At 37.6% G+C, this 14,951-nt stretch overlaps 1 protein-coding gene across 7 annotated transcripts in view; it reads right to left on the bottom strand.

The window, feature by feature from the left end:
• The window catches only part of SENP7 (SUMO1/sentrin specific peptidase 7), a 190,787-nt gene that overhangs the window by 10,267 nt on the left and 165,569 nt on the right, over positions 1-14,951 (bottom strand). For 6 of the 7 annotated variants that reach the window (XM_010841983.1, XM_010841988.1, XM_010841987.1 and 3 more), the window contains 4 exons: positions 10,264-10,386; positions 5,473-5,565; positions 4,666-4,835; positions 3,690-3,742 (listed from right to left, as the gene is read on the bottom strand). In XM_010841983.1, coding sequence (XP_010840285.1) covers positions 3,690-3,742; positions 4,666-4,835; positions 5,473-5,565; positions 10,264-10,386 — 439 coding nt within the window. The remainder of the gene's footprint in view (positions 1-3,689; positions 3,743-4,665; positions 4,836-5,472; positions 5,566-10,263; positions 10,387-14,951) is intronic. The other variant, XM_010841985.1, reaches the window with a different exon arrangement.

The raw sequence follows: 14,951 nt of genomic DNA on the forward strand, positions 1-14,951 counted from the left end.
AGTGGTTTTCCCTACTTTCTTCAATTTAAGTCTGAATTTGGCAATAAGGAGTTCATGATCTGAGCCACAGTCAGCTCCTGGTCTTGTTTTTGCTGACTGTATAAGCGTCTCCATCTTTGGCTGCAAATAATATAATCAATCTGATTTTGGTGTTGACCATCTGGTGATGCCCATGTATAGAGTCTTCTCTTGTGTTGTTGGAAGAGGGTGTTTGTTATGACCAGTGCATTTTCTTGGCAAAACTCTATTAGTCTTTGCCCTGCTTCATTCCGTATTCCAAGGCCAAATTTGCCTGTTACTCCAGGTGTTTCTTGACTTCCCACTTTTGCATTCCAGTCCCCTATAATGAAAAGGACATCTTTTTTGGGTGTTAGTTCTAAAAGGTCTTGTAGGTCTTCAATAGGTTCAACTTCAGCTTCTTCAGCATTACTGGTTGGGGCATAGACTTGGATTACTGTGGTACTGAATGGTTTGCTTTGGAAACGAACAGAGATCATTCTGTCATTTTTGAGATTGCATCCAAGTACAGAATTTCGGACTCTTTTGTTGACCATGATGTTACTCAGTTACTCAGCTTAACTGACTTTAAAATCTTTTTTTTATCATAAATGCATCTTAAAACAGAACTCAATTTGGGAAACCTGCCTCTAGAAGCAAGAAAAAAACTCCCCTATTCTGCCACGGTGACATTAAAGAAGAAAACCTTCCTTCTGCCCAGTCTGTTCCAGTGACAATAAAGACATAAGCCTTTGCCAGCGAGGCTACTGCTATCTGTATGTAAGAAAAATCATTAGGTGTGACTACCTTAATCAATTAAGATACCAAATCTAGACCATAAATATCAGTTTAGAGGTATATTTGAAGAAAAGTTAACAGTAACTATCTTAGCCACAGGAAGTCATATGGATTAACCATGAGTCCACTTTGAATGATTTTTACCAACAATTTATAAAAATAGAAAGTGGAATGTAAAATATTGTATAGGAGGTGGTGATCAAAACCATCCCAAAGGAAAAAAAAAAATGCAAGAAGGCAAAGTGGTTGTCTGAGGAGGCTGAGAAAAGCAGAGAAGCAAAAGGCAAGAGGAAAAGAGAAAGATATACCCAACTGAATGCAGAGTTAAGGAGAATAGTAAGGAGAGATAAGAAAGCTTTTTTACATAACCAATACAAAGAAATAAAGGGAAACAATAGAATGGGAAAGACTAGAGATCTCTTCAAGAAAATTGGAGATATCAAGAGAACATTTCATGCAACAATGGGCATGAAAAAAGAAACAGTAAGGACCTAACAGAAGCAGAAGGGATTAAGGAGCAGCAGCAAGAATATACAGAACTATACAAAAAAAGGTGTTAATGACCTGGATTAATGGCCTGTATAACCATGATAGTGTGGTCACTCACCTAGAAACAGAAAACCTGGAGTGTGACATCAAGTGGGCTTTAGGAAGCATTACTATGAACAAAGCTAGTGGAGGTGATGGAATTCCAGTTGAGCTATTTCAAATCCTAAAAGATAATGCTGTTAAAGTGCTCACTCAATATATCAGCAAATTTAGAAAACTCAGCAGTAGCCACAGGACTAGAAAAAGTCAGTTTTCAATCCAGTCCCAAAGAAGGGCAATGCCAAAGAATGTTCAAACTATCACACAATTGCATTCATTTCACATGCTAGGAAAGTAATGTTAAAAACCCTTCGAGCTAGGCTTCAGCAGTATGTGAACTGAGAATTTCCAGATGTACAAGCTGGATTTAGAAAAGGCAGAGGAAATAGAGATCAAATTGCCAACATTCATTGGATCATAGAGAAAGCAATGGAATTTCAGAAAAACATCCACTTCTGCTTCACTGACTATGCAAAAAGCCTTTGACTATGGAAAATTCTTAAAAGACATGGGAATACCAGACCACCTTACCTGTCTCCTGAGAAACCTATATGCGGGTCAAGAAGCAACAGTCAGAACTGGACATGGAACAACAGAATGGTTCAAAATTGGGAAAGGAGTATGTCAAGGCTGTATACTGTCACCCTGCTTATTTAACTTCTATGAGGAGTACATCATATGAAATGCTGGACTGGATGAATCACAGGCTGGAATCAAGATGGTCAGGAAAAATATCAACAACCTCAGGTATGCAAATGATACTACTCTAGTGGCAGAAAGTGAAGAACTAAAGAGCCTCTTGATGTTGGTGAAAGAGGAGAGTAAAAAAGCTGGCTTTAAACTCAACAGTCAAAAAACTAAGATCATGGCATCTGGTCCCATCACTTCATGGCAAACAGAAGAGGAAAAAGTAGAAAGAGTGACAGATTTAGGTTCCAAAATCACTGTGGATGTTGACTGCAGCCATGAAAAGACACTTGGTCCTTGGAAGGAAAGCTAGACAAACCTACACAGTGTATTAAAACCAGAGACAACACTTTGCTGACAAAGGTTTGTATAGTCAAAGCTATGGTTTTTCCAGCAGTCATGTACAGATGTGAGAGCAGGAACTTAAAGAAGGCTGAAAGTGAAAGTCACTCAGTCATGTCAGACTCTTTGCAACTCCATCAACTATACAGTCCATGGAATTCTCTAGGCTAGAATACTGGAGTGGGTAGCCTTTCCCTTCTCCAGGGAATCTTCCCAACCCAGGGATCGAGTCCCATCTCCCACATTACAGGCGGATTCTTTACCAGCTGAGCCACAAGGGAAGCCCAAAGAAGGCTGAGCACTGAAAAATTGATGCTTTTGAATTGTGTTGTTGGATAAGACTCTTGAGAGTCTCTGGACTGCAAGGAGGTCCAACCAGTCAATCCTAAAAGAAATCAACCCTGAATATTGATTGGAGGACTGATGCTGAAGCTGAAGCTCCAATACTTTGACCACCTGATACAAAGAGCTGTCTCATTGAAAAAGACCCTGATGCTGGGAGAGACTGAGGGCAGGAAGAGAAGGAGGCAGCAGAGGATGAGAAGGTTGGATAGCATCACCAACTCCATGGACATGTATTTGAGCTCCCACTAACTCTGGGAGATAGTGAAGGACAGGGAAGCCTGGCATGCTGTAGTCCATGGGATCACAAAGAGTTGGATATGACAGCAAGTGAACAACAATTATTGCAAAAATTGATGAAATGATGAAGAATAAAAGTACATTTTCCCATAGAAATTGGAAAATTAGCTGACCGAGAAAGATGATCAGATAAACTACTAAATAAATGAATCTAGGAAGTTAAAGTAAGATAAACAGATGCAAAAAGAAAGACAATTTCCCTTGATATCTTTCCTATACCAACAAAATAAATCAAAGAATCATGCTGCTGCTGCTGCTGCTAAGTCGCTCTGTGCGACCCCATAGACGGCAGCCCATCAGGCTCCCCCGTCCCTGGGATTCTCCAGGCAAGAATAATGGAGTGGGTTGCCATTTCCTTCTCCAATGCATGAAAATGAAAAGTGAAAGTGAAGCCGCTCAGTCGTGTCAGACTCTTAGTGACCCCATGGACTGCAGCCCACCAGGCTCCTCCGTCCATGGGATTCTCCAGGCAAGAGTACTAGAGTGGGCTGCCATTGCCTTCTCATAAATCAGCATAATTTAATCATATGGTCCACCTGTATCTGTCATAGCCTACCTAGCTAAGCCTTATTTGAGAGAGAGAATTGTTATATTCATGAGTTTTCCTCCCTTCACATTTATAAAAACACACTTACTTGAGAATCTTCTGTACCTGAGGACAGTGCGGAAGAAGTATGCAGATCATTATCTAGTTAGAAATAACAAAACAGTTATGTGTGTTTATTTTATGTCTACTACAAAGTAGTGGGATAAAAAATGTAATGTGTATGCACACTAGTAGTTAAAGGAAAAAGAATACCTGGGAACTACTCGATTTTTTTTAATGGTTAATATTACAAAAAAATTCAAGTGATAGATAAAACAGACAATGCTTAATCAGCTGTCATCAGACAATACATAAACCCTACAGCCAAATCTTGAAATACCAGTTAGCTGGGCCAGTTTCCTATAAAAAGACAACCTTCATAGAATGCTCATTTATCAAAATCTCTGCTGTTTTAACGCAGAGGTCCATTAATTCGCCTAGTAATAATTCTTCTAACACATGATCATAGGGTATTGCATAAATAAACTTTTACAGCACAGGAGAATTAGACAAAATTGAAAATAATCAGTTATTTTTTCAGTTTTTCTTTCTCCCACAAAAGATACAGGCTTTGGCTAGTATTAATGTTAATGACTAATATTAATTGTGCTTGCTGCTTAGGTTACAGCTGTAAAATATAGTTTGATTTTTTTCTCAAAGAAAGTAGGCTTATTTACCTACTTAAGATCTATCTGGGTTGCAACATAAAAATCATGGAAGAAAGAGACCCCTATATTACCTAATAAAATTACAAGTGTCAACACAACCTGTCTTGATTTATACCAAGAGAAAGAAAAAAAGGGTAGATTTCAAGTTATGCCTGAAGATACATGATATGAATTCTTAGCAAGAATATTTTATAAAAAGTGCTATGATAAACTTAACAGTATAACTTTAAAATTACATTTTGTTTATACATGAGTCTACATGAAAATTTCAGATATTCTAATAAACTAAATGATAAAAAATAATTATACTATTTATACAACCTTGCAACCTCATATTGTTCTCTATAATCATTTTACCTTTGCCATCATTATTAAAAATATGATCCACATTAAGTTTATCACCTATTGTTCTGCTGTCATGGTGGGATTCCTCAGCCTGGGAGTACTGGGGTATAGTTTGTGGAAAGTCTTCATACACAACTTCTTCTAACCATGGAAAACAAATGACTGCAAGATACCAGTGAGACCTGTTGAAAAAGAAATATAATCTTAACACAAAATCTAAACAATATAGAAGAATATGTTCTAGAACTATAGCTGAGAAGGTGGGTATGACAAATATTAATTCTGAAGAAGTTCACTGTAATATCTGAACAAACATTTCACAACTAATTTAAAAAGTACTACGACTTCTTAGGGTAAAATCTGAGTAATTCAAACTTACTTTTATATAATTAATATTTCCTGCTGAGGATTTGCTTTAATAAATAAACAGACTTACAGCATCATCTTTTTTTCTTTTAGTGCTTAAAGAGTTTGTTCTCTTAAATATTTGAAGATTCACCCTGAATGCTTTTTCTTTTTTGTTTAGAAAATCTTTTCTTGAGTACCCCTCACCTCCAAAAAAAAAACTATATGCCTCAGTCATTATAGTCTTGTGGGCATTTGTCATTTTATTTTTTTCACTATATACAACATCAGCACTGTCAAACCAAAATCCAAGACAAATAATCTCATTTATTTTAGCTACTTCCTTAGAAAAAATTTAAACGTAACACCTTGATTGATATACCCATACTTTTTTACTGATTACTAATCTAAAAATGCACAAAGTACTTTTCTCCACCCTCCAATTTTTAAAAAAAAATAATCTGAAATACTCACGACTCATTTACAGGCACAAAGATGTAATCTTTGTTAAAGATGTTTATGTGACGAGTCCATGTTCTTACTCTCTTATGTCTTCTCTGAGCCATTCTGGGAATAAAAAGATAGATATATTTGGTAGACAAAAAATTTAAAATTTAAGATAAGAATTTCAAGAGTCATTTTATACACTGAAAAATGCTACTTTTAGTTTATTTAACCATCTTCTGCAAGATACATAATATTTAACAGACTGGAAAATGTGCTTTTATTAACATCTGGCTGTTTTTAAGTATGACCACTATTTATAAACATAAAATAATGGATAAGAGAAAGGCAGCAATTCATAAAATGCTCTAGAGATTCTAAAAGTGTCTGGGAACAACTGTATATGAACAGCTATACCTATTTATTCTGATATAAAATACTATCATTAAACCTTAACAGAACTGTCTAAATGTTGTATGTGTGATGAGGGAATTGTTAAAACTTAACGGAAGAGGAGGGATGAGGTATATATTCTTAAATTTTTAAAGATGAAACTCTTCTCCCTTTATCTCATTTATAGGAATATTATAGAACAAGGAATTCCCTGGCAGTTCAGTGGTTAAGACTTTGCTTTCCAATGCAGAGGATGCAGGTTCGATCCCTGTTCCGGGAGTTAAGACTCCACATGCCTCCTGGACAAAAGACCAAAACGTACAACAGAAGCAATATTGTAACCAATTCAATAAAGACTTTAGAAATGGTCCACATCAAAGAAAAAAAAAGAACATCATAGGACAACGAGTTAAGCATATGCACCATCCATCTTTTATTTCTTTAATATTGGATTCGTAATAATGAAAATCACTCACACTGCCTTAAAGGAATTTACAAAATAATGAAGACAGAAAAAAAACTACAACAAATAACTAAAATGTAAGTTTCATAAGGGATACAAATGAATTATGGTGATGGCATCTAAGAAAACCATCAAGAAAAAGGTTGGCACACACAAATAATAGTTCCTTTTCTTTATGTCATTAGGGAGTTAAAGAAGGAAGATATCAAACAAAGTTTGGATGTCAAAAAAGGTTCTAGGAAAGGGATGGCATTTCACAGTTGCATAAAGGAGGTTATGGTATGATATTTGGCTCAGTCCTAGGAAGGACCTCTTTTTAGTTAGAAAATTAAACAAACAATGGTTTGTTCTTATATATTTATATACCAAGTAACACAGGAAACAGATATCTTTGCTCTATCCCTGTCCATGAGAATATCTAACCAAACTCACGGGAGTAGATGTTGGGAGTAAAATGGAATCCAGAATGGGCTAAAAGATGTGGTAGGAATCAGACACTATGCAAAAGAACAACTTTGTAAAATAATGAGTCATATGTTTACCAATTTTCTTATTTCAAAGTGATCCAACCATTACAATGATTATAAATAATTATTTTTACCTAGTACAGAATCTCTTTGTTTTCCATTTGAAAAATCTTAAAAGAGACAGCTGGTTTTCTTTTGTTTTATGTTGGTGTTTGATAAATTTCCTGATTATGCTAACCTTACGTCACTGGGAATACATCAGACTTTGGATGGAGCAAGGATGATAAGAGGGAATATAGGGTCACAATATAATCTCTTACACTCTGTTCCTAACTAACTGGAAAATTCTCAATTAAATGTCTAACAGTTCCCTCCTTGTTCAATAACATACATTATTATCTTCTGTTTTGAGTTCCTAGTACGTTCTAAGAACTGAGCAAAATGTACCAGGTATAGAGTAGAAAAAAAGACAGATGTAGTCCCCGACCTTATGGAGCTTATATTTTAGAATGAGAAACTGAAAAGAAAAAAAGCAAATATAAAAATTATTAGAAATAGTTTTAAAATAAACTAAGAAGTACCAGGACAAAAAAAAAAAAAAAAAGTGCCAGGAGAAGAAATTTCTGTCAGAAAACAGCAAAGAGCTTAGCATATTCAAAAACTAAAAGGAGGCAGGCTGAGCCGAAGTATAGTAAATGAAGGGAGAGGATGTTGTGAGACGAGTTTAGGGAGATGGACAGAACTGGATCTTGCTGAATCTCATAAACCACAGTGATGACTGTGTCTATCATTTAGTCTGCTATTTCCTAACGTTAATAGCTTAAGCTTCCTGTAGGATTCATTGGCCATATATTATGGTTTGTATCACTTGCAAGTTTGTTTCTGGATTCTTTTTTTTTTTAAGCCAATCTGTAGCAGTTCTTTGTGTGAATACTAACTATATACACATTAGCCAAGCATTAGTATGAGTATTGGTGTGTGTATATGTATGTATGTGTTCATATGTATATGGGTACGTGTATATGAAGATATATTATGCATAAGATACATGTAATATCTCTCTTACCCTGGAAGAAGTCACTCATCTAATTTATTTTTGTCTTATGTTTATATATGATCAGGCAAATAACATCTAAGTTTTTTCTAATTTTTTAATCAAAAACAAATTTTTAATACAGCAGAATCTACATTTTCATTTCCTCAGTTTCTAAGTAGGTATGCCAACTGCATAATCTCCACACTGACTAGTAATCTTAACACAAAATGTGGGATTAAGTGTAGGGTGCCAACCATCAATTTCAATACACATAAAATAAAAGAGGAGGGCATGAGAAACGTTAAATATCTAATTTGTTTACTACATCCTCCCCTTCCATATATCCCCCTCTGTTAACCCTAATTATAAGGAATATTTTCATACTGTGATTTTCTTCTTAGTTGATCCTGGAAGGCCTTGTCTACCAGCACAAATTTCAAACCTATAAAGACACTCAAAATACGGATGACCACACATTCCAGTTTGTCTAGGTATACAACCAATATACACAGGTTGCCCAATGTAGCTATTAATAAAGCCTCCTTTTATTCACTCAAGTGTTCCAATTTAGACCATAAATTATACAGCTGCAATACTATAAATAAGAGAAAGAGCTTGAACTTTGACATCAGAAAGCTATATCCAACTTCTGATAACTTATCTAACTTTTTTAAGCTTCAGTTCACAACAATGGCCATTTATCTCATAAGACTATTGTAGAATCAAACAATAACCTTATGTTCACTGTCCTGGTTCCAAGCAGGTACTCAATAAATGTTAATACTCTCTCTATTGCTATTCTTTTTCTCCAACAACACAACAAACTCAGTTTACCCATTTAATCATCTTTTTAGTTGCTTATTGCTCCTATTATTTTAATGGAATGAAACAACTCTCACAGCCATCTTACTGAAGGCCATCAAGTGAAACAAAAACATCTCTGGACCAGCGGTTAAAAGATAAAGATTTAAGTACCATCAGTCTGTCACTTTATCAGAATTCTGACAATCTTCATTGGCCTGCTTCCTCATCTGAAAAATGCCTTACATATCTAAAATCACTGTTTTGGGAAGAAATAATGTACAAAAACGTACCTTGTAAAGTGGTAGAAAGATGTTTACATTAACTTTTTCAAAAAAATAAAAACTCTTAATTTTATCATATGCCTACCACACAGATTATTACACAGAGTATTAGGGGTGGGGAGAAAGATGAAATGGCTCTCTGCTCACAACTATTCAAGTTACTGCTAAGATTAAAAAAAAATCACTCCTTCTTCTTTTTTGCCTATCCCTAACCACTGCTCAGACCCTGATGCTGGCAAAGACTGAAGGTGGGAGGAGAAGGGGATGACAGAGGATGAGATGGTTGGATGGCATCATCGACTCAATGGACATGAGTTTGGGTGGACTCTGGGAGTTGGAGATGGACAGGGAGGCCTGGCGTGCTGCAGTCCATGGGGTCCAGGGAGTCGGACACAACTGAGTGACTGAACTGAACCACTGCTCTGTAAGTTTTAGAATTAATCAAAAAAATACTTGGACAGAAATTCAGCTAAATTGTGGGCACAAACATAGTATTTTTTATAATGTTGCTGCTGCTGCTGCTAAGTCGCTTCAGTCGTGTCCGACTCTGTGCAACCCATAGACAGCAGCCCACCAGGCTCCGCCTTCCCCGGGATTCTCCAGGCAAGAACACTGGAGTGGGTTGCCATTTCCTTCTCCAATGCATGAAAGTGAAAAGTGAAAGTGAAATCGTTCAGTCGTGTCCGACCCTCAGCGACCCCATGGACTGCAGCCTTCCAGGCTCCTCCATCTATGCGATTTTCCAGGCAAGAGTACTGGAGTGGGGTGCCATTTTTTATAATGTTACCTCAGTTTAATTAAATAGTAGTATGTTAGTGAGAGTCCAACCAGGAAAAAATAAATCACATATATTTAAGACAGATAAAATATAATGCAAATTATTGGCTACAGTGGTGATAGAAAAAGTGCAAAGCCACAAAAGGCAATCAGTGAGGCAACCAGAGCTGGGCACAGTAGGACAATGCTACACCCAATGCTGAAGGGGAGAGTGAAGAAGTAGTGGCTCCAGACGAAAGTTAGAGCTCTGCCTGTCCAGTGAAAGAAGGGCCCACAAATGAACTAGAATCACTATCAAAATAACTGCCCAAGGCAAAGAGGGTAAGGAAGAAACATCCTGACATCTTCTTTCCTTGCCATCCAACCTCCAATATTCCCAACAGACAATTGGAAATGCAACTTGCAAGAGTCAGCCTCCCTGTGATGAGGAACAGAACAGTGGAAGGGTGAGAAATGCCTTTCAGAACAGACAGGCCCAGGACACGCACAAGTGGTAATACTGCTCACTCTAGGAAATACAGTAAGAAGGTATTTTGCTAGGAGCATCAAAATAGTAATGCTTTCCTCTTAAAACTTAAGTATATTGGAAGACTGACTTACGAAAGATTTGGATTATCTTCTGTTAAATTATTTTCCTTTCTTGTCAAGCATTTGTAGAAAAAGCTACTAAAAATATGACTTCGTTCAACAAGTTCATCTGATGCCTTCTCCAATATAAGATACCTATAAAGTAACAACACCACAAAAGTCAGTTATTTTTAGATTTTACCTGGTTTTCCTCCAATTATTTTATGAGTTCTGAAAATCCTCATTTGTATGTCCAATTAGAGTCAAAGCAATCTTGCAGTTTGCTCTCATTTCAGATCTTTTTTTTGTTGTTGTTGTTCTTAAACTACCTTACCTTCTATCAAGGTCAATTAAAGCCGAAATTTTCCATTTTCTCATTCATTTACTTAACACGTATTTCTTAAGTTCCTAGTATGTGCTAAGAACCGTATTTATACTAGCAACATTAAATAAGAGGGGGAAAAAACAAGTTCCTGGCCCCAGAAAAGTGAGGGTAAAAAGGAAATATTAATCAAATCATACAATCACATATAAAACTAAAACCATGACATTCCTAAATAAATCTAGAGAAACTTTAATAACTCTTGAGACACTACTAATTGCTAAATCATTAGTCCATTTCCATATAAAACAACACAAGCTTGTATTTCAATCACTTAGTGATTAAATCTCTCATATTTACAGAACTCTGGTATTTTAATAGTTTAAAAAGGTTCAAAAATGACCTTGCAATTTCTTTTTTTAAAAAAGCATAAAAGACAAATTCAGTTTGAATTTTTTTTAATGTGGTCATGCAGAGCATATACTGTGTGAAAGGAGACACAAAGAATGCCTTCGGTGTGCTCCAAGTATTCTTTTACCTTAATCTGAATGATGATGACATGGATACATATATATGTGAACATTCATGAGCTGTACACTTAAAATTTGTGCACTTCCCTACTTGAAAGATATTCCTCAATTTTAAAAATAATTAGGAAGTAGTTTAAAAAATTAACATAGGATCCCCTCTGAAAAGAATTCAAAGAGACAGAGATACAGGCACCTCAGTGAAAAAGAAGTATAGAAAAATACTCTTAGAATCAATTTATAAATAAAGTTTTAGTAATTATTTCCAATAAAATACATCAAAATTAACACCAAAGATGATCTAATATATCTCACAAAATATAAATTTGACACTACTTAGGGCTACAAAACTTAGTAAGATGTAAGATGCTCAACCTTTAGAAGGAAAAATCATCATAACGCCACCAATAACTTTAAAATAAGGCAAAATATTATATGAACCATAAAAGAGATACAAAAAAGATATTATGAGAGTTAATAATACCTGTTTAATCAGGAAAGGTTTTCAAGAAGGTAACACTTGTGAGGAAGGGGCGTAAAATTTCAAAGGGGAATAAAATTTTAACATGTTAAGATAAAGAAGAGAAAATTCCATGAAGCAAGAGTAACAGGGCATTAAGGCAGAACAGTGACTAAGGAATGGGCTTTGTTTAGTAGACTGTTTATAATTTAATTTTGCTGGAGACCTGGGTTCGATCCCTGGGTTGGGAAGATCCCCTGGAGAAGGAAATGGCAGCCCACTCCAGTATTCTTGCCTGGAAAATCCCATGGACCGTGGAGCCTGGTAGGTTACCATCCATGGGGTCGCAAAGAGTTGGACACAACTGAGCGACTTCACTTTCACTTGCTGGACTATGCAATAGGCACAGGGTTATTAGTAAATGGCAGAAAATACAGATTAGTGTCATATTATCAAAACACTCAAATGCTTGACTGAACTCACTTTGACAGGTAATAAGAAATTAATAAAAGTTTCTAATGAGAATTGCATTCATCAAGTGGTTTATGAATAATAATGGTGATAATAATATACTTAACAGGAAAACAAAGACAAAGGATATAAAAAAATAATTTAGATAAGATAAGTATACTAATGGAGAAGGCGATGGCACCCCACTCCAGCACTCTTGCCTGGAAAATCCCATGGATGGAGGAGCCTGGTAGACTACAGTCCATGGGGTCGCAAAGAATCGGACACGACTGAGCGACTTCACTTTCACTTTTCACTTTCATGCATTGGAGAAGGAAATGGCAACCCATTCCAGTGTTCTTGCCTGGAGAATCCCAGGGATGGGGGAGCCTGATGGGCTGCCATCTATGGGGTCGCACAGAGTCGGACACAAGTGAAGCGACTTAGCAGTAGTAAGCATACTAAAAAGATCAATGACAGAGACAGATAAATGAACTTGAGAGACGAAATCTACTACTCAGGCAACTGAGTATGTAGAAAAGAAAGAGAGGGTGAAGAGTCAATGACAATGGAAACTTCACTTCCAGCCCAGATGGAATAAGAGGGATCAGATTTACACTCCTATTTGAAACAAGCAAAAAATCAAACAAAATACATGGAGCAATAGTTTTTAAAACACAGCACATCAGCAACAAAGAATACTGACCCTTGAGAGACGGTCAGCTCCATAACTGCCTCAGCTTACTGCCTTGGTACATTTCAGATTACAACACAGAAAGCAATAACCCAGATGAAAGATGTAGACTCCCTGAGTTTAGGAGATGCTGAGAGTCAGAAAATACTCTTGCTGCTAACACAGCAAGAGTTTGCAGATCAGAATATTGGAAAGGAAAAAGCAGTATAGATAGAAAACTCCAAACATATGCAGAGCATCCTCCTCAAGAATTTAGCAGAATACTGATCACTGCATTATGTAAGAAAGACACTTAAGACTGGAAAAGGAACTACCTGAAAAAAGTAGAGAGAATGGTACCCAGCATTCATTGCAGGAATACTGCCTGTTGCTACCAGCCAGGCTGGAAAACCTCATAATTCATGAGAAACTGAGTACCGTATTCAGAAGGGTCTTTCCTCAGTAGTGGGGATTAATCTGTTGGTCTTACCTAATAAGTCTTAAAAAGCAAGAGTTTAAAACCACTGAACTGTTTCCAAATCAGTTCAGTTCAGTCTCTCAGTCATGTCTGACTCTTTGCAACCCCATGGACTGTAGCACACCAGGATTCCCTGTCCATCACCAACTCCCAGAGCCTACACAAACTCATGTCCATCGCATTGGTGATGCCATCCAACCATCTTTCCCTCTGCCGTTCCCTTCTCCTCCCACCTTCAATCTTTCCCAGCATCAAGGTCTTTTCAAATGAGTCAGTTCTTTGCATCAGGTGGCCAAAGTATTGGAGTTTCAGCTTCAACATCAGTCCTTCCAATGAATATTCAGGACTGATCTCCTTTAGGATGGACTGGTTGGATCTCCTTGCAGTTCAAGGGACTCTCAAGAGGCTTCTACAACACCACAGTTCAAAAGCATCAATTCTTGGGTGCTCAGCTTTCTTCACAGTCCAACTCTCACATCCATACATGACTACTAGAAAAACCATAGCTTTGACTAGACAGACCTTTGATGGTAAAGTAATGTCTCTGCTTTTTTTTTTTTTTGTCTCTGCTTTTTAATATGCTGTCTAGGTTGGTCATAGCTTTTCTTCCAAGGAGCAAGCATCTTTTAATTTCATGGCTGCAGTCACCATCTGCAGTGATTTTGGAGCCCAAAAACACAAAGTCTCTCACTGTTCCCATTGTTTACCCATCTATTTGCCATGAAGTGATGGGACCGGATGCCATGATGTTAGTTTTCTGAATGTTGAGTTTTAGGCCAAATTTTTCACTTTCCTCTTTCACTTGCATCAAGAGGCTCTTTAGTTCTTCCCTTTCTGCCATAAGGGTAGTGTCACGTACATATCTGAGATTATTGATATTTCTCCCAGCAATCTTGATTCCACATTGTGCTTCATCCAGCCCAGCATTTCACTGATGTACTCTGCATATAAGTTAAATAAGCAGGGTGACAATATACAGCCTTGATGTACTCCTTTCCTTATCTGGAACCAGTCTGTTGTTCCATGTCTAGTTCTAAATGTTGCTTCTTGACCTGCATACAGATTTCTCACAGGTGGGTCTGTGGGGAGTTTTGGAATCTCAGAAGGCAACATAACCAGGAGAGAAAAAAGAAAACCCACAGAATACAAGCCTAACCGCAACTGTGGAAAAGGAACTTTCCCACCAAAGGCTCTAACCTAATAACCTAAGGCACAGCCTGGCTTGCTGACAGAACAAAGGATTGAGTGAATACCCAAGGAGAGATAGCAGGCTGCATACCGGCCCCTCCCTGCCCGGAGGCAGAAAGGCAGGCAGATAGCCAGAGCTGGAAGGCAAGGGGCTGCTGCAATCTAAACCCCAGAGATGGCACCTTCCATCAAACTGTGAGCAGGCTCCCAGCTGCTAACCAAGTTTTTCTGAGATCCTGTATGGTTGACAGCCACCAGGAGGGTTGCAGCCTGAGATCAGCTCTCCAGGAGACATATGGCACAACTGAGACAGTGCTCTCATGGCACACCCAGGAAACCAAGCAGCCGGGACCAAGGAGGTGATTAAGACACATGGCCCACCTAGGACAGTGCACTCTCCAAGATCCTGGTTGCTTGAGCTGCTCAGACCTGGAAAGTGCACAAAACGCATGCCCAACCCACAGAGACTGAGCCAGAACTGTGTCTGAGTGTCTCCTGTGGAGGTATGGGTTAGCAGTGGCCTGCCCCAGGGACAGGGACTCTGCATGCAGCAGACCTGGGTATGGCATAAGCCCTCTTGGAGGAGGTTGCCATTAGCCCCACCATAGAACCACCAGAACTTA

Source organism: Bison bison, unplaced genomic scaffold, assembly GCF_000754665.1.
Source record: "Bison bison bison isolate TAMUID 2011002044 unplaced genomic scaffold, Bison_UMD1.0 scf7180017864168, whole genome shotgun sequence".
In the NCBI taxonomy this organism is placed as follows: Eukaryota; Metazoa; Chordata; class Mammalia; order Artiodactyla; family Bovidae; genus Bison; species Bison bison.